Source organism: Centroberyx affinis, unplaced genomic scaffold (assembly GCF_046629955.1).
Source record: "Centroberyx affinis isolate AG114_WGS23_722 - 3 ecotype Tasmania unplaced genomic scaffold, CSIRO-AGI_Caff_v1 ptg000659l_1, whole genome shotgun sequence".
Classification (NCBI taxonomy): domain Eukaryota; kingdom Metazoa; phylum Chordata; class Actinopteri; order Beryciformes; family Berycidae; genus Centroberyx; species Centroberyx affinis.
Window position 1 is genome coordinate 144901 of NW_027279285.1, and position 20673 is coordinate 165573.

At 44.6% G+C, this 20673-nt stretch overlaps 1 protein-coding gene across 1 annotated transcript in view; it reads right to left on the reverse strand.

Annotated features, from left to right (window-relative positions):
* The window catches only part of magi3b (membrane associated guanylate kinase, WW and PDZ domain containing 3b), a 121670-nt gene that overhangs the window by 12628 nt on the left and 88369 nt on the right, over positions 1–20673 (reverse strand). The window contains exons 4-10 of the mRNA XM_071519109.1: positions 15540–15746; positions 13073–13241; positions 9773–9852; positions 8828–8885; positions 7484–7587; positions 3399–3590; positions 1701–2348 (exon numbers count right to left, since the gene is read on the reverse strand). Coding sequence (XP_071375210.1) covers positions 1701–2348; positions 3399–3590; positions 7484–7587; positions 8828–8885; positions 9773–9852; positions 13073–13241; positions 15540–15746 — 1458 coding nt within the window. The remainder of the gene's footprint in view (positions 1–1700; positions 2349–3398; positions 3591–7483; positions 7588–8827; positions 8886–9772; positions 9853–13072; positions 13242–15539; positions 15747–20673) is intronic.

Sequence of the window (20673 nt, forward strand, 5' to 3'; positions counted from 1 at the left end):
ATTGTTCCCTACAGTTCATCTCCTAGAGAAGAGATAACCCCCCCCTCCCCTCCTCCCCGCATTAACCGGATTCACAAACACTCCCCACAGCGCTGGGACCGACACTCGGCCTGATGAGCGTGAGGGGGTTAATGGAGCCTGATGTAAAACGGCGATGCAGCTGCATTTTTCCGCTCCATTGCGAAAGACCCAACCCAAGGACTGCCATCAACAGCACGAAATACGACAAACGTAGTATGCACACACACCTGAAACACACCCACCCACATGACTCGTTTCCTTCCAGCCCCTCCCTTGCTGCGCTCGTGCATATAGTGCCGCCCACCACTCACCCCCTCCACACACACACACACACACACACACACAGGCCTCCACGTCCAAGCCAAGGGCCATTCTCTAATGAGGGTTAAATCTGGCATTAGCTCCTCAATTGGGCAGGCTGAGTGAGGCTGAGCCCTGCTCTAGCTGCTGTGGGGTCATGCAGTGTGTCAGTGGAGTAGGACATGGTGACGGTGGTACAGTAGTAAGGGTGAGAAGTGTGGGTGTTTGGGAGAGAGGAAAGAGGAGGGTTGGGGTGCGGCTGCAAGGAGGAGGGCCCCTGGGGCTTTCCACGCTATAGCCATTTAGCCATGGCTCTTTAAGGGGCCATGGATATAGAGGCATGCAGAAATCCCTTGCGCTCTGTTGATGATCAAAGCCAATCCGGGGTTCATCGACTTGCGCAGCGATTCCCCCGGGCAGCTGGAGATGGATGTAGGAGACATTTGAAGGGTGCCTGCCCCCCCCCCCCTTCCCCCCTCCCTCCCTCCCCTTCTCCCTTGGACTCAGGCACATCCCCACGCTTATGTAATTCCCCCTCTCAGACTTGCAACAGACTGCAGTATGCCTCAGTGAGAGTCGATGGAAACAGAGGCAGGCTGAGTGGAGGCACACAGGGGGACAGATGCTCGAGATCTACAGTTTGCGTGTGCGTGTGTAAAGAAGCATACTGCATGTGATGGCAAAAAAAAAAAAATGGGGCTGTATTGGTTTGAGTCTAATCACCATATGCCACAGCTGAGGGGGTGCAGGTGGATCTATTTCGCTAAGGAGGCAGCAGTCCCTAATGTGGTGACCTTACAGACTGCAGACACAGTGACATCACCAAGGCTTCTACAGTACAAACAGTGTGAGGTCGGTCACCCCCCCCACCTCACCTGCTGTCAGTATCAGCACGTTGACCCCACCTCCCATGGGCACTGTTGGAAGTTGTATTGACAGCAATAACATACTATGTCACTCACTAAAGGCATATAGGCATGAGAATAATGGATGGACAGAACGGATAGGAGGAGGAGATAGAATTCAATCATTCCATACAAATTCAGAAATTTAAATTGAGTCGTCTGGTGGAACTAATCTCATAACTTTAAATCTACGTCATTTACACAAACACAAGATCTTTTGTCAAGACTTTAGAAACCTTTTCAAGTCATCAAAGCACAAGTCAAGTCCCAAGTCACCAGAACCAGAAAGTCAAGTCTCAAGTGTTCTCTTCATGCGTCAAATCTCAAGCAATTAAAACTGTGACTCGAGTCCTGTGACTCAAGTTATGTGACTCAAAACCCCACCTCTGATAGACAGATAGGAAGATAGATGGACAGACAGACAGACAGACAGATACAAAGACAAATACACAGATGCAGTGCTTGGTCTCTCACCTCCTCGCAGCACCAGCACGTTGACCTCGCTGCCCACCGGCAGGTCTTTGAGGATGTCCACCACCTGGGCGTGGCTCAGCGTCTGGACGTTCTGCCTGTTGATCTCCTTGATAACGTCTCCTTTCAGCAGGCCGCGGCACCACTGGGCGTCCAGGATCATCTTCACCTTCTGGCCCAGCGGGCAGTCAGCGATGGCGAACCCGAATCCTCCGGGCCCCTTGACCAGCGGCACGCTCACCAGCTCGGGCTGCAGCATGGCCGTGGTCACCTCGCCCCGCTCCCCCTGCCTCCCGTTGGGCAGCGCCGCCACCACGGGCCGGCCGCTGGCGTCCGTGGTGACGTAGTGGAGCTCCTGGGAGGAGCCGTGGAGGACGTCGCCTTTCACCAGCAGCGGCTGCCCGTTGATGAGGGGCACAGCTGTCACCACCTCGCCCCCCTGGAGGGCCTGCTGGGTCTGGGTGGCCGGCGGGGGAGGAGGAGGGGGAGGCGGGTCGTCGCTGTCTAGGTCGACGTCCGGGGGAAGCTGGTAGCCGCGGCAGAGAACCATGTCCACATACTGGTTGATGGGGATGGACTGGAACATCTGCACCACCTCTGGGTGGGTCTTCCCCAGCACACACGTCCCGTTGATCTCCACTATCACATCGCCTGGGAGGAGAGAGAGAGAGAGAGAGTGATACATACAGTATATCCATATATACATGAGAGAGAGAGAGAGAGAGAGAGAGAGAGAGAGGGAGAGAGAGTGAGAAAGAGAGAGAAGAGGCGAGTTTCTCTTCCAATGTTTAATCTAGTCATCAGATTTCCTACATTGCTTTGGAAAGCATTCCTGGCATTGTCAGTTTGATCTATCTTCTAAAATGTCCCTGTCCTCTTCACTGCTCTCATATTTTCATTTTGGCAGCTCCTTCTACCTATTCCCTTTCCCTTTATCTTTAGTCTGCCATTCGTTCCTAGCGTCTTCCTGTCCCTCCTTCACTCACTCCATTGTTGAACAGACCTGAACAGCGCTCTCAGCCACATCATTACTGCACGGAGGAGAGAGGGGTGTAGTTTTCTGTCACATCTCACCATTGTGCCCATCACACATACACAATAAACGCGCATGCACACGCACACACACACACACACACACACGCACACACACAGAGCTCACAGCTGCTGAGGATGTGTAGACAGCCGCAAGGCAATAGCAAGATCAGAAACTAAACAACAAAGATGTTAGATGGCTTCACACCCACCATAATCTGACTGTCTGCCACAAAACCATGCCCTTGACACAGCTAAAGTTGTTGTTACTGCCTTGTTGCTACTCATGGGAGAGTGTTAGGGTAAGTGAACACCACAGAGGTGGAATGGGTACCTCTAGGTGCATCATAGTAATATCTGTTGGTACTGCTAAGTTGGCTGCCAAAGATTGTTTTATAATATTGCCAAAGTGAGAAATTGCAATATATAACACAACTGCAAGGGAAATGTTCTGATAAATTATACCTTTGCCGTGCAAAGTAATGAGTCTCACATAACAATCTTCCCCTCCCTGATAATATTTTTCACATTCTCTGGTAAGCATCTTAGATCTACCAATCAAACAACCATTCATGGAGATTCATTTGAACAGGAATGCCCTTTGTATCTACTCCAGGTCTGTGGTGACTCTTGAAGCAGTGCAAGTCTGTCTACAGAGGTTTTGCTCACCGGAGGCCATCTTGTTGTCGTGGGCAGCAGGGCCGTCGCTGAGGACGTTCTTCACCTGCAGGAATTCATCCGTGCGGTCGCCCCCGATGATGGTGAAGCCGAATCCCTGGGAGCTCTTCCTCAAGGCGGTGTGGTACAGCTCGCCCTTCAGCTGGCTGGGGTCTGCAGTGAAGCCGGAAGCACCTCCCTTACCTGCGCACAATGTGTATGTTTGTGCATGTGTGAGCGTATGTGTGTATGTGGGGGTGTGTGTGTGTGTGTGTGTGGGGGGGGGGGGGGGGGGCTGAATTAATGACAGGCTATATCAAATACAAATGTAATCTCAAAACAGTGCTCAGCATCAAAAGCGGCAACACTGATTAATGAATGCATACTCTTCATGAAAGACAGCAAAATCCTTCGATGTCTGCATTGAACCTCAATTATACGCATAATGTGCTAAGGATCAACACAGTAATCATCCATTTCTAATTAACAGGCATGTTATACATGCTTGAACTAGATAAACCCATCAATAGAAACCTTTGTGTGCATCCCTGCTGTGAAAGGAGCCCACGATAGACAGATGTGAGAGATAAAATGATATAAAATATTAGCTTTGGTTGCTAATTTACTTGTTTGATGTGCTGCATGACTCTCATTACAATCCTACAGACCAGAGCAGTGATGTAACACCTCTGAAATTGTCCAATTTACCATGAGGTTCTCCTCATGCTCTTTCCACTGCAGCCAGTGAGTCAGAAAAAAGAGGTTTGTCAGTGGAGCCTTTTTATAACTTGAATAAGGAACAACTTAAGGTCAGTGGCAACATCAATATGAACCAGCAGCTTGGCTGTGGCATATGTAATACAGTAGATAACAAACTGTCAGGGTCACACTGCATTAAATTGGGCAGCTCCACTATCTGGCATTACTGTGCTATCAGCACTTTAGATCACGGACACAACATTTTTTCCTCGCTGCCTGCTGTCTCTGGCCTGGACTGGGTTATAGCTTCAACTCAAAAAGTATAAAACTGTAGCCAGTTGGTGACAAATGGTGCAGATTCCAGCGATTGTATATATTGGGAGAATGTGACATGGCTCTCACTTTCTGGGAATGACACCAAGTCAAGAATCTTTATACATTTCAAAATGTTTGTGTATGACATGTGGCAATGGTTATGAGCCAGACTTGAATACAAGATAGTTACATTTACACACACTGGCCATTTCAATTAAAATTTTTATATCTGCTTCTAAAGAGCGGCTTTTACAAGATCACATCGTGTGTGTCCACACCTGGCATGAAAATAGCTGTCGTATTTAAACCTGTGTTTGCACTGCTCTACCTCTCCATCTCTTTATACTGCTTGTATGCGCACTGTGGCTGGATTGTGTCCAGATTAAATAGAATTTGCAAAGTGAGGCTGACCATTTCCATATCTAGGTAACAATGGATTCAAGATCTGATAACAATGTTAGCAAAATCTGTCCAGACCTATCACTTGTACATTCCAGGATGATCAGATGATAAACATTGCATTGAAACGACAAGTGTTATCATAGCTTTGCCTGGTTTCCCCCCAAGGTGAAAATATTTTGGTGAGCTTTGCAGCTTGGCTAGAAAGTAACAATGGCAAATTTACCCGTTTATTTCCTCTATTTTTGTTGACATTCTTGTTGAAACTGTCTGGGGGCTTCTAAGGAATTTAAATGAAGGCACTCTCATGTCATGTGATTCAGCAGTTATAAACAGCCACCACAGATATGAAGGGCTGCGAGTGAGTGGAAGTTATCACAGTCAGTGTGGACTCCAGATGTCCTGTTGCATGGATCAAGCAAAGCTCATTTACATAATCACATTCAAATTGCTTGATAAACTCAACATGGAATGCGTTTTTCCTCCCCCCCCCGTGACAGCCGAAATACTACTCAGGCTGCATGTTGTGCGTGGAGAGACAGACAGAGTGGAGGGAGAAGGGGAGAGAGAAAGACAGAGAGAGAGAGAGAGAGACAGAGAGGAAGTGCGAACGGCGTGTGCGAGCCTGTACTTGTGTGGGAGAGCCTGAGGAAGGTCTCTGTGCCAATGTTTGTGGGCAGACTTTGAAAGCCAGCGGCAGAGGAAACCATCAGATCCACGGCATCAAACCGCCACGATTTTTGATTTCTCATGTGTGACTCAATTGCGTTGTAAATCTCCAGTGACATTATTCAGCATAATTGACTAGACATCTTTGTTACTCTATCAAGGGAGCAACAGCAGCTGCTGTTGTCAAGACTGTAGCTTGAATAGCAGAATTTAAAATGACTCTCGTTGGGAGGCCAAAAGACAACTAATACAGCAAGTATACGATGTAGACAGCCAATCAGAGCAAAGCAACCATGGAGCGCATGCAGGCACAAAGCCTAGCATGTTGGCTGACTGACAAACACCACAGATGAGTCTCCTCTGAAGCTTGAGGTGCTGTGAACGCCTCATATGAAACTCCCTGGGAATCTCCTACCTTGGAAAACTGTAAAAATCTGAAACCTAGCCCGAGGTGTAACCGCCGACTGATGATGTTTTGGTTTCATCATAGCAACCACCTGACAGCTCACTAGGTTGTGTAATCAGCGGAGAGATGGCGGTTTCCTCAGTCCCCACACACCTGAATGGAGAGATGTCTTATTATGCTTGGCCTCTCTGATGTGCTGTTCCACCAGCTGTTGCCACACACTCCGCTAAAAGCCGCCCTCCTCCTATGCATCCCCTCTCTCGCTCAAACCATTTGCCTGAGCCTTGCCAGCGGTACGGGGCTGTCTATCTGCACTGCTGCGGCACTGTAATCTATTATACATCCATTGTAATGAAAGCATACTTAATTCATAATGTTTATTATGGGAGAAAAATGGCTTGTCAACCCAAAGAACAGAGCATTATAGGAGCACTGACTTGCACCATACAGATGAACTGAAAAATAAAATTAGGCTGATTTTTAAAAGCTAGCGATGTTTGAGGACACTTGAAGTGAAAATAACTCACGCACTGCTTTCTGTTCTAAAGAAACATATTCATCACACTGCCCCGACTGAGGTGAAAGGGTCAGCATGTATAAAGGGCACAGGCCAAAGTAATTAAACTACAATTACATTTCAGACATTTAGATCATGCTCATGTCCAGAGTGATTTACAGTGAGTACAAAAATAGAGCAAGCTTAAATTCTTAGTCTGGAAACATTACAAGCCTCCAACAAAGAGTGCAAGGGTCAATGCTAAAGCTACACCTGTGTCTCTTGAATGGTTACGCATAATAGTGAAGTAATTATTTAATAAATAAGAGTAGAATAAGAAAAGAAAAAAGCACCGAAAGAGTGTCAGAGGAAGGCAAGGTAGAGCGGAACGTGAAGTCTTTCTTTAAGTAATGAGTTTCATCTATTTTAGGTAACTTTAATTTCACTGGAATCTTTTGTGCTGTTTCTTTTTACCCACACACAGCAGACAGTGTAGAGACCTGCGGGAGACATCACAGCCCATGAGCCAAGGGGTGATTTGTGCACACAATATCTCATGGTGATGTTTGTAAAGGTCACTGTCCCTTGTGTTGGAAGATATTGCAGCAATCATAGGTTTCTATGTGTAGAAATGTATTTCAGTGTGGTCTTTGTATGACTCCTTTCTAGGGACGAGACGATATATCGGAATTCAATATATCACAATACAAAAATCGGTATCGTGGGACAGAAAAAAAAAATCGTGATATTAGCTACATTTTATTCTGCTGCAGTAATCACAAATGAGACGGCTTGTCCATCACAATTTCACAACTTCTCAAATCCAAATTATAATCATTTGCACTTTGTAATAACAGTTTAAAATTGTTGATTACGTTCTAGCAAGCCAGATTTGTGGCTCAGAATAAACATAATTCTGCACAGTCATACTTTGTTGTCACTGAACTTTTATTTATTACATCCTATCGTGGTCGTATCGAATCGCGAACCCCATATCGCGTATTGTAATATAAGTGTATCTTCCCATCCCTACTCCTTTCCCATGATTATTACAGTTCTTTTTCATGTTTTTTTAATAGAGAGTCAGTTGGAGAGGGCAATCAGTGCTGTTACCTTGAGAAGGTGCGGCGGCTTGTTGGATAGCAGCCGTCTCCTGGCTCAGCTTCTTCTTTGCCTCCAGGACTGGGTTCTCAAACTGGGTCTTCTGGTTGATGTGGCTGGAACATGAACACATGCAGATTCAGGTGTTTTGCAATTCACACACTCACACACTCATAGTATACACACACCTCTTATATATTGAGTCCCATGCACCATCTGTATGCAATCAATTATGAATGCATTTTCCTATAGAGAAACCATGATTTTCTAATAAAGGCACACTGTGGAGTGGCGCCATTATAAATGCATTCATAAACACAGCACACATAAAGGCTGGCTTGCATCCTCTTTGTGTGGGGGAACTCTACCATGGCTTTTAGCCATTTAATATTGTAGGAAATGAACCCCTGACTGCCAGCAACATCCTGTTCCTCTTACAACGAGGTAAACAGCCTGTTGTCCCCCTGGCATACAAACCAAAGCCATTGTTTCATACTGTGTTCATTTCAAGCTAAAACACTGGCAGCAGCGAGCTCCATCTACGTGCCATTGACTCTCCTTGTCCAAACAGCGAGAGTTTCTCTCTCTTGTCGCTTCTACCTAGGAGGGATCCTTCTGCAGTCTGAGCAATAAAACAACACGAGCGTTCCCATTTTCTTTTCATCACAACAGATTGCTACCTCTCCTTCCAGCCCCCACTCTCCTCCCTCCTTGCCTTCCAGTTGAAAATCTCACCACTCTCTGTACTGCTGCTATAATGGCTGTGTTTCACTGATTTCCTGCTGGGGCGGTGAGCACAGAAACACATTTTGTACACAGACAAATACAGACAATATGCACAGACAGACACAAACGTGCACACACACGTACTATACACACACACACACACACACATACACACACACACATTTGCTTACTTATACAAACACACAGAGAACACAGGGAGAACACAATCAGTGCTGTGTTCACATACAGGTCAACTGCAATGTTACCCACAGAGATTCAGTTTGCCACCCACTGATAAACAATGGGAAAATCCTGATCGGGAAACTCCAACTGTTCTCCAGGTAAATGCTTCCTCTCCAGGCGTTACATAACACAGAGCATCCTCACACCAGATGAAAATGTTCAAAATGAGCCGTGTGCTACATCCATTTGTTTATTTTTAGACAGTATTGATTTATGCCGGTCCATTGCTAATATACACTTAGCAGTGTAATGTGCATTCGTGCTCTGACCCTTCTGGCGAAATGTGTAGTGTACATGTGTGTGTGTATGTCAAGAAACAAATTACGCTATTTGTAGCATGGCAGTTGAAGTGCTTGAAAGATACATAAATAAATCAATAAAACTTACTCAACGTAGTACGTGCCATACTGTGGATCGTCAATTTCCTCCCAGCCATAGGGCAACTCTGCAGAAAGAGGGAGAGTGCCATTGTGTTCAGACACACACAAAAACATGCAAATAGAGGGCACACAGAGAGATAAGAGAGAGTGGAAGAAAGAGGGGAGGAGCAGGGTAAAAAGAAAGCATAATATTCTGCAAACAGTCAGTCTGAGAAATGTAACCCATTCAGCATGGCGGTGAGCTATAGCAGGAGTTACCAGTGTATTTTTTCCCCCTGACTGGGATGTTTAGCATAAGAAAGTAGCCATGAAAATAGCCTACAATAATTTAGTGAACATTTCCGCGGTTTCAACAAGCAGGCCGGCTGGAATGGCTGATGTACGTCACGCCCTGATGAACATGTGAGGCAGAGGGAGAGGAAAAAAAGATCTATTCACGCAAGAGAGAGCTTTGGAGTTGCTTTTCAGAGGCAGCACACCAACTAGCTTTCCATCCGCCTGTAAAAATCCATTAAAAACAGGCTGGAAGGGTCCCACTGTTTCAGCCATATCCACTCTCTCTCCGTCTCTGCTTGCACTTAGCCTACATTACCATCCTAAGGACAGGAAGGCACGTCTGGAATTCCAGGGACAGAGACTAGGCTCTACATTCACGAAAAAGAGGGACATGTGACTCTGAAGCTCGGAGGTACAGTATGTATTAAGTGACGTGTCATTTCAGAAGCACATTACACAATCTTCTAACAGCTGTGAGCTTAGTTGGTTGTGTATATTTGATGAGCTGTGTGTATACGTGTGAATTAATGCATGGTACAATGTGAGGCATGTACGGTAAGGCTATGCCCATGTGTAAAGATACAGTATGTGCAGTAGTTAATGGAACCGCTGTATGCATGTCAGAGCTGAGTAGCAGAGTGGATTCCTGTGGTCCACATAAAGTACGTCTACATACCTCCATCCTCACACTTCTCAGGGGGCTTGGCCTTCTTAGCCAAGCGGGGGTCCAACCATGTGGTGGTCTTGGTATTATGACTGTGGAGTACAGAGATAATAATAATAATTACAAAAATAATAACTTTATTTATGTAGCTCTTATCAAAACAGAGTTACAAAGTGCTTCACAGGAATAAAAGAAAAGTAATAATAGTGGGAGGATACATGACAGAAAAAGAAGAAGAAAAATACAAAATACAAATACATTCCCAGAAAAACAAAGTAAAAGCAAGCCTAAAAAATAGTGTTTATAAGAGAGATTTAAAGGAGGACACTGAGCTGGCCAGCCTGATGTCACCAGGCAGGACAATCCAGAGTCTAGGAGGCCTGATGAAAAGTAATAATAGTGCAAGGAAAGGATACATGATAAAGTAAAATACATAATAAGCCGGAGACTGTTTACCTAGACAGAGACTGAAGACACATCTCTTCAGGTTACACGTGGACCCAACTTGAATTAACCTACCTATCATCTAACTATCTTTATCCCCCTGCTACTCTTAATAAATTCTACAAATGCTACTTATTCCTATTGAAGGCTTAGCTGATGAAGACTGTGATACATGGTCGGTTCAACTACTGCTCACAAAACGTACTTATTGTAAGTCACTTTGGACAAAATCGTCTGCAAAATGATGTAATGTAATGTAATAATAAAGTAAAATACATAATACAAAGTTCAAAGCAATGGGGAATGATTACAAATAAACAACATGAAAAACACAAGTTAAGTAAAAGCAAGTCTAAAACAGTGTGTTTTTAAGAGAGATCAACAAGAAAGACCTGAGCCAGCAGAGAAAACACTGCTGCCGTACAACTGGGTTACCCAACAAAGGGACTTATGGACATACTCTGACATAAAAATGGCAAACATATACTCCTGTGTAATATGCTCTAGTGCACAAGGATTATTGGACTTGCCAACAAATGTTTGATCCATTGGTTTACATTCAGCTGTCACATAATCATGTTTATGGTTAGGTGGCCTTTTCAGAAGGAAAAAAAAACCCCTCTGAATGCGAAACACGACAAACTCATTCATCCTCAAATGCGTTAAACAACTGGGGTGTGTAATCAGGAGGAAAATCATAATGGTCCTCTGATATCTTCAGAGACAAGTGGCTTAGAGCCAAATATGAATAAAACACACACACGCATGCGCACACACGCGCACGCACACACACACACACACACACACACACACACATACACACACAAATGCGCACAGAGGCCTCTGAGAGGGTTATGTTTACTCCATTGTTCCCAAAACAAAGTATTGATTGGTTTAGCAAAACAGCTGAAGTTTTCTTTATGAGAACCTAAGAAAAAATAGCTGTGTCTGGAAAAGAAAACCTCCAGAATCAGTGGTGGCTGTCAGCGGGAATAAATCTGAGTGTTTAAGCCTTGCTGAAGCTCTGGGCTTTACAGTCTAAGCTCAAGCTTGTTCATCTACACAATCTATCTGGGGCCTGGATTCTCTCAGTCAAGTTTGTTCCCAAGCAAGGATGAGCTTGATTAGATGGCTGTTGAACTTGAGGAGTATTTGATCCAAATCATTCTTTGTTTCATTTTTTCTAGAAACTGTTGAGTTGCTATTTTTCTTTTTTTTTTAATTATCCCTCGATTGCCTGGAAACCATGCGACTAGTAGATCACAAACCCCTCATTGCCTTCCCAGGATCCAACCTGAACCCACTGTCGGCCATCGCATTATGTTATGAGCTATGTGCAGCACAATGTGAATCAACAATGTCATTAAACTATCATACTGATTAGATAACTGATGGTGATGCTGATTAGATACAGTCATTTGCGTATCATTATGCACTAGTCAGCAGCAGAAAATAAATGTCATACTGTGTGGCATAAGATACATCAAATATGACTTTCATTTATGATATCACAACATGCAACATACCCAACTGTAATTCTAGGATAATGTAAAATCTAGCAATAACAATGGTCAAGTTGCCCTAAACCCCAACCCTCATTACCAAGCCATTGTAGCCTATACTACATTTAATCATTGACCTGTAGCCTATTCAGACTGTACTAGGGCTGAGCGATTTTGAAAAAATATCTAATTGCGATTATTTTGACTGATATTGCAATTGTGATATGATTTGCGATATTAGAGGGAATGATAATTTTTACATCATTATTCTCATTTTCATTGAAAAACGTATTAAAATGATTATGGTGTGATTTCTGCGGGGATCTGTACCAAACAAAGATGTTTTCTTAAGTCTGTAGAATATGATGTGTAGGCCAGGACATCTCTGCAGCACGACAATATTTAATTTAAAATGGTATTTTGACACACATTTCGCCTTTAACAAATATTGCGCCTCCTGCGATTTGAAAATTGCACTAGGCCATATTGCGATTTCGATAAAATTTCGATTAATTGTTCAGCCCTAGACTGTACATATATGTTCATGATATTCCTCTCAGCCTATTCAGACTTTACATACAGTATATAATGATATTCCTCTCAGCATATTCACAGCACTTAATGTATGCACTGCAGTTTACATCTTACCAGGTCAGGTCAACTCAATTTAGTCTGGTTCAGCAGAGAGAAACATGTTTGAAAAGACAATACCTCTTCCCCTGCCCTCCTCTGTGTGCAGTGTTAAAAGCACAATCTATAATTTCAGCGGCGCATCCCCTGCTGTTGAAACCCTGTTGATCCAATACCGACTTTGTATACATGGTGATTTATAGCATTGGATTTATTGCTTCCACTCTGAGAGTTATTGTCTGACCTTTTTGAACAAGGACTGACAGTGTGTGACAGCTGCATTTACAAATATTTTGATTCGCTACAAGGTTTACACTCGTAATGTTTGCAAAACAGAACTCTAGTTTGAGTTGACCCGAGGTAAACTCTTCAAGAAAAATGTGTCCCCAAGTATAGCCAAAACTTAGATCAGTGATTCTCAACCATTTTCCAGGGTTTTAGTACACATTAGAGCCACAGACCCCATGAGAGTTTGTCTCTCGGACCCAAATCTGAGAATATTTTTGTTAGATATGATTTTGTCCAGAATTCCATGACTATCTGTATTGTAGGTAGAGAGATAACAGTGAAACTATGACCAAAATAGTCATTCTTCTACATTCTCTGGTTGAAATAATGCTGAAGTTTAACAATTCATCAATTTGCTCAAGGACCCCTGGTGGTCCCCACACCCCACGTTGAGAACCACTGACTTTAGATGACCACATGAATCCTGGACTGTGTGTCTTTAACTTACTCTATGAAGTAGACCATGCCGGTCTCAGTGTAGGCCATCTCCCAGTTAAGGGGCAGGGGCTCCAGGCTGTCATCGCGGGGAAGGGAGCTCCATGTGCGGAAGTCCATGGTGCTGCTGGACTGGGTGTAGCTGGGCACCGCCTTCCTCCAATCTGCCCCCTCTTTGTGCTCTGCAGAGAAGAAGAGTGGAGGGACGGGTGAAGAGAGCGACAGAACAGACAGAGCGGAAGGTTAGCCTGCAAGCACACCTCAACCCTCCCTCTGTTCCCTCCAGCCTGCTGTAGGGGAGGGGGAGGGCGAGGGCGATGTCACTCACAGGATTTGCATGCGAGTGATGGTGTGTGTGTTCGCCAAAGGGCTGTTTTGCATTTGCATGTGCACACTGTGAATGTTTATGCATATGTGTACATATACACTCCCCCTGGGTTGCAATGATAGAGACGGGGATTCACGTTAGGAAGGGCCATTTGAGCCCCCAGGCTGTTTCTGCATGATAATACTGCACCGCCGCTCTTCATATATATTCCATTGCTTTTGTAGTCACTCTCCTTTAATGAGAAACTACTCTACAATGAACATGAAACATCTATACAACAAAGGCCCTCCTAATTCACTTACCACTCTATGCCTTCCCTCAGAAGCTGATGGTTATAAAGGGATGAAACATGAGTCCCTTTCATCCCTTTCTCTTTATGTGGAGCTAACCTCCTCACTACAGAGTACGATGCCAAAAGATGGGTTGAAAAAAAAGGCAAGCTGTGTTCCCTAAAGATCATTCCATATGAATGTTAAATTGGGTGGAAAAATTCCTAACAAAGTGCATCCATAGAACCTCTCAGCAATTTGTTTGTTTATTGCAGGATCTGAAACTGTTTTTTCCCTTCTCCGATCGAAAAACACACACATGCGCTTCTTATCTAGACACAAACACACATAGGCACACACACTTACGCACATGTGAGCATGCACGCACACACACACACACACACACACACACACACACACACAGACTCACAATCACACACACATAAATGCACATGGCGTGTCTGAGGATGCTGCACGTCCTCTAGTCATGTAAACACTTGGAGGGCCAGACTGGGGGCAGAGCCCGCAGGGGAGCTGAGGTCAGTGGTGAAGTTCACAGCAGGGTGAGGACCTAGTCAGATGGGATATGGGGAGGACGGATGGGAGGGTTGTGGAACAGGAGGAAGGAGGACACGGGGGTGAGGTTACAGTCAAGAGTTTGGAGACTTAATGCTCACATTTTCCATTAACCTCTCTTTCATTCGACCATAACTCTGCCCATCTATGGCCGGTCTGAGACATTTCTGCCACAGCTGTGGGTTGCACTGTAGCAGAACAGTCATTTGTGACTGGTTTCTTTCCATAAAAAGGCATCCTGGATTTCTGGGCATCGTTTTATGTTTGATTTCACCATGACAGAGCAAACACTGGTTGAGTAAAGAGACTTTGGATTTCTGTGAATCCTTTATGTTTGATTTTTGTACAGCTGAGCAAGCAGTGGTTGAGCCATGACTTTCAAAATGATTTTTTGTTCTGTAAAGAACAATAATATACCATTTCCAACTTGGACTCCTAACGTTAACTCCTGTTCTCTTATTATAAAAGTCGTTATCGTGCACAGTGTGTAACCTATTTCTGTTGGAGGCCTGTTCTCCTTGTGAGCATCAAGGACAGATCTGCTCCTTGGAGAACCGAGGGGAGTTCTGTCCTGATTGATCACATACACCGTGTCCTGCTCTCTTCCTCAAGGTGACCTGCACTATATTAGAAGGTCTAGCTACTGTGACAGTAATGTGCATTGCAAGTGGAAAGTGTATATACAGTGTAGTTATCACATTTGAATATTTGTGTGCATGTAGGCAATGCTGTAGCTTGGGGGGCAGTCTGTCAACTTGTTGAGTCATTAAGCATGGTTTAGTAGCAGACCAGTGTCAAACAGGATTGCAGGACAAATCAGTTCAGTGTAGTTGATAATGACAGAAAAGAATATTAAACTGACTCTTAAAGGCTTTGTGATAGTCCTTATGTTTTCCTATGGTAAACACCCTCCATCTGGCACCTAATTAATAAAAAACAACCCATAGCAAGTGCAAATACCACTTGATCCAGGTCTGCTTAATAGTGCAGACTTGACTGGCAGATGGATAAGAAATGGATTGGGGGAGAGCTTAGGAAACATGATCAATCTATATGCTTAGGGGAATGTAGTCAAATAATTTTAATACTGCTTTATATGACTCATGGTGTATGTACCCCAGAACTAGATTTAATGTCAACTGGGCTCATCAAACTGTAAGCAATCTGTAGCAAGTCTTAAAGTATCGCAAGAGAAACGGACAGTGACATTGACTTGGCTTGACTATTCCATTAACTAAAAGGATATACGGAGTATGGCAGCATCCCCATTACTTAACATGACATTCTGTGCTTTGACATTTACTGACCAGGCAACCCATTGACCAGTGCTGGCCTCTCATCATCATCCTCCTCCTCGGGGACCACGCTGTCCTTCCTGTCCATCTTACTGACTGAGGTGGTGCGTTTCCTGGGGACTTCGCCACCATAGTCTTCATCAAACAGCACCTGATCCACCAGGTCAGGCTGCACCAGGTTGGGCTCCGCTGGGGGCTTCGGGGTCCCGTAGTAGTTACCTTGAAGAAGAGAGGATGGGAGGAGCACAGGGAATGAGGAGAGAGTGGAGGGAAGGAGAGAGAGAGAAAATTGTTAATCTTATGTTAATACAACCACAAACACAGAACGAAGAACGAGCCATAGAGAAAAACAGAGAGAAATAGAGAGAGGAAGACAGGCTGGGATATAGATGATGAAAGAAAAAGGAGGTCCTCTATGTCATGGACTATATCTACAGTATGTACAGCCTGTGAGAGAGGGAGACACAGCCAGAAAAATCATCCACTGTGTCTAACACAGCCACTATTCAACCGATTTAAAACAAAAATAAATTCTCTAGAAGTCACAGACTAGCACTCAAAGTTGTCTATTTAGCACAGTTTCAGAAGTCTGCTTCCTATAAGAGGCTTCGCCTCTCCTGGCCCTTAAACAAGAAAGGATGGGAGGAGCAGAGAGAATGAAGGGAGAGTGAAGGGAAGGAGAGAGGCACAGAGAGAGAGAGAGAAGCTTGTTAACCTTATGTTAAAATAAGATAGAACCACAAAGGGGTAAAGAACGAGACAAAAAAAAGAGAAAGAAAGAAAGAGAGAGGAAGAGAGGCGTACAGAGCATGATGAAAGAAAAAGGAGGTCCTCTATGTCATGGACTATATTTGAGAGAGGGAGACACAGCCAGAAAGAGCATCCACCATGTCTAACAGAGCCACAATTCACCCGATTTAAAACAAAAATGAATTCTCTAGAAGTCACAGACTAGCACTCAAAGACTATTTAGCTAGTTCCAGAGGTGTGCTGTTTCCTACACAAGGCTTCACCTCTCCTGGCCCTCTGTCTTGTTTTCCCTGGGTAACTGCTCCCATAGAGCTGTCATGAATCGTGTAACATTAAATTCACTTCACTTGGAATTTGCCAGCAACTAATTACACTGATCATTGAATACAGCAATTATCTATCTCTCAGCTAGCTTTTTTTCCATAATGAAGAAAAATCTTGTGGTACAGATTATAAATATTCAGTGGGATAATAGCACTCCGTAAAGAGAGGGGGAGAGTGCAAAACTTTGTTAAATCATTTGCTCATTTAGCTCATGGGGTGATCAATCTATGGCTGGTGAACAGTCTATGGAACTCAATTTAGGCGTAGAATAAGTAATTATTCAACCTCCATTAGGATTATAAATAATGTGCATACTAATTTACATCCCCACCATTTCTTATAATTATTTGTTTGCTAAATGTTGCTCTGTCAGATGTGTTTATGCAATGTTATCATATTAAGTTTTTGGCAATCCATTTGTAAGGTCAAATATTTACTTGTTTTTCATAACAAGCAATCATCAGATTGAGCCCACTCAGCTAAATCGTAATTCATAATTAGTTTAATTAAAGAATAGGGAGAGATACCACTGGGAAATAGGGATTTTCAGCAAATTAATTAGCCTCCATAAACTTGATCTTATTTTCATTTGGACCGGGCTTCGTATGGGACTGTGCTATTATGAACCTTTGATGTATCTACCCATGAACAAGCACACATTACAAATGCTGAACTGTAAGAGAGGTATTTATCAACTGCAAATCTTTTCAGCTTAGTACAAAGAGGGAAAGTTGACAATGGCACGCAAAGCCAAAAAGAACAGAAGGCTCTGAGGGAAACATCCCAGTTATTTCAGCAGCTTTAGAGCTCGATACAATAACACTGCAGTGGCTTCTTTGATAAGCGAGCCCATCTCTCTCAGTCTAGAAGCCTCATCTCCTCAGGCGTGCCAACTACAGTATACAGCAAACTGGGTTAATGCAGCTGTGCTCATCTTCCTCATAGTGGTAGGAGGGTTGATGAGGAGGAGGAGGATGAGGGTGGATAAAAGCCTCCCCCCCTCCCTCCCCCCTCCCTCCCCCCTCCCTCCTCCCCCCTCCCCCATCCTCTCTGTCACATTTCAGGCTCTGTGCTCGCCAAGCGACACTCATCCGCATTTGTCAAAGATGGCTTCATTAACAGGGGCGGCACGACGATAGCAAGGAGAGATTGGGTCTGCTGGCTAATCCCCGCCTGTCTCCTGCCACACGCTGACATTCATCAGCCAGACGCTACCTCTGTGATTAATTACTTACAAACACATGTCTCTTGGCCCCTGATAAATGTGTGTCGCACATGGAGAGGTGTGTGAAAGCACCGAGTCAGTGGAGATTTGCGGCACCGTTTGCCCTAATAAACGGAGGAGAGCCTCATAAGCAGGGGAGCTTGTCCATCCTTACTTGTGATCCGCATGTCACAGGGTTGATGAGCCAGGAAGAACGACTTTTAAAACTGCACACAAGCAATTTCATGGTTGTGGAATCAACTCCTGGCAATGAAAAGATTTTCGTCATCAAGGGTACTGTGCATAGGCCGCGGGGTCATGAGCAGGAGAGGTCAGAGGTCACCACATTCTGCACCCACACAATCACACAGCCACATGACCATCTATAGAGCATACCACTTGTTTCTAATTCATGAATACTACACTCCCACTCACTTAATTTCCACTTCAATCACCAGCCTATTTTCTTTCCTTGTTAGAGTCTGACTCATTATCACAATGGGGATTCCAAAACAGTTTTGAAGTGGATCCCGATTTGGCAGAGTCTCACATTCCCTGGTAGCAGATTAGTGATGTCATTTGTCAAAAAAACTCTGTGTGCACAAATTCATTTTCCAGGCAGCTGTCCCTTCAGTCTTGCACTTCACTGCACTGGACTGTTCAGTTCTTGTCTGGCTGCTCTGTTCTGTTCTGTGAGCGTGACCCAACCTGAACCCCAGAGGCGCCAAGTCTGAGTGAGGAGCCGAGAGCCCAGAAAGACTCCCTCTCAGCGCCTGGCGCAGATGGCTGAAGTGTCTGCTTGGCATGCAACCTGGGACCCTCCGGACCAACCTAGCACAGCCAGCATGTCCCCTACCATCGCAGAGCAGCCTGAACTCACAGGACAGGTCTGACCCTGGCTGGGTGTGGATGGATGCTGTGTCCAAGACCCTGATCGACCTCGGTGAGGTGGCAGACCCAAGGGACGGAGGGCCAGTTGGTCTGAGAGGTGGGGGGTTAACAGGGTCACGAATGACAGGAGAATGGATAAAAGGGTAGAGAGGGCGCCAGTATAAGTTGGAAATATGTTACATTTAGGTTGTAGCAGCATGTAAAGCATAAAATGACCCTCATAAATTTTTAGAGAACAACCCTTATGTACCAACCATTAATGTTACATTAACATTAATAAGCATTCAGGCAAGTCATTTGGGACTATTAGTGAGACCATTAAGATTAGCTAAGGATCCCATTAGCACGGTACCTTGAGCACAGCTCACTTATACTTAGAAACTGGAGTGAAGGCAATTCATGAGCTCTCCACAGTAGGAATGCTACTCAAGTGACCTATTCCAGAGGAGGCCTGACCTTGTTTATTTTCCACATATCATGTGGAGAATGGCAAGGGCCTCTATATGGAAAAAAATAGGCTGCACTTCAAGCACATCTAAATGGAGTAAATTCCATTCCTCGATCCGATTACTCCCAGCTCTTCTTTGAGTTCACTGTGGTGCTGTGGGATCAACAGTCTCTGCCACAGTAGACATACAATGTTTGTGCTGACTGGGTGTCAAAGGGGGGGGGGCAGCCGCTATCAGAGTTTTCAGTTCAGTCTGGGGGATAGTAAACTGCAACCTTCTAACTCTTGAGAAGCTAATCCACACATCTGCACACAGCCGAGCCAGTCCCGCTACCGCTGCAAAGCTTTGAGGGCTTTCTACTGCGAGCCGAGGAGCTCAGGACGCCTCTAAATCACCCCCCACCCCACCCCACCCCACCACCTCTCTCCCTCTCCTGTGCTCTTTCTCAGCTCGCTCTCTATCTCTCCCTCTCTATCCACAGTCAACCTCTCTATAAAAGGTGTAAATCCCACCTGGCTGTAGCTCAGAGATGAAGGACGGCTAGTGGGCGACTTGGCAGCTCCTGATACCTGATGTTCGTTTCTTAGGTGATCTAAAGTCTGTCTTCATCCCTACACAAGGAAGGATGGGATTTGTTCTGTGTGTGCAAGCGTGCGTGCGTATGCCCATATGTGTGTGTATCTGTGTGCATGTCTAATACCATCAATGCCACAGAAAAACTGTTGCCAGAACCTGCCAACTTTACTCCTGTTGAGGCCCAACTGCTCAACAGGCCCAGATCAGATTTCCCACATAGTTGTGTTAGAATATGCACACTTCACACACACATATTATATGCAAACACACAAACACAGGGGTACACACACAGAGGCTGCTGCTGAGCCTTAAGACACTCATTCTCTGGATGAGGATTTGACTTTATCTTTTAATTCTCAATCATGTAGCAAGTGTGAGACGCAGCTGAATAGGAATGAGAGAATGGTGCAGAGAAGGTCCATTCATATGACCAGAGGTTGCTCCTCAAACATTTAGAAAAATCCTTTCCCATTTCACAGCAGCCTGGATTTGCAGTAAGAAAGAATGAGCTTAAAGAGAGCGAGAAGATTATCATGTTATTGCCATAATCATTGGGCAATGTGAGAGAAATCCTCCTTTCCAATCCCTTCATGACACAAATACACTGAGACGGTCTGACTTTCCAAGGCCTCTGAATGCAGGGCAAGTGCTTATGCTCCATTGTAGTATAAGGTGATAGAGCTGGTAAAGACTTGGCCATTCAACTGTGTTCGCCATGCTAAAATATTCCCTCCTTGTGTAAACTTCCTACTGAAAGGAAAATGTGTGTACTTGGCTCCCTGTCATAAAATATCAATCGCCACTGACAACAAAGTTTGCTATGGTTACTTACAAGCTCCCACATAGGGGGCCAATGAAAGTGTGTCATTGAGAGGGGGGTGGGGGGGTGGACCTGGTTTACCCTCAACAAAAAGATGACAACTTTTTTTTTTTTCACAGCAAAAAGTAGTCT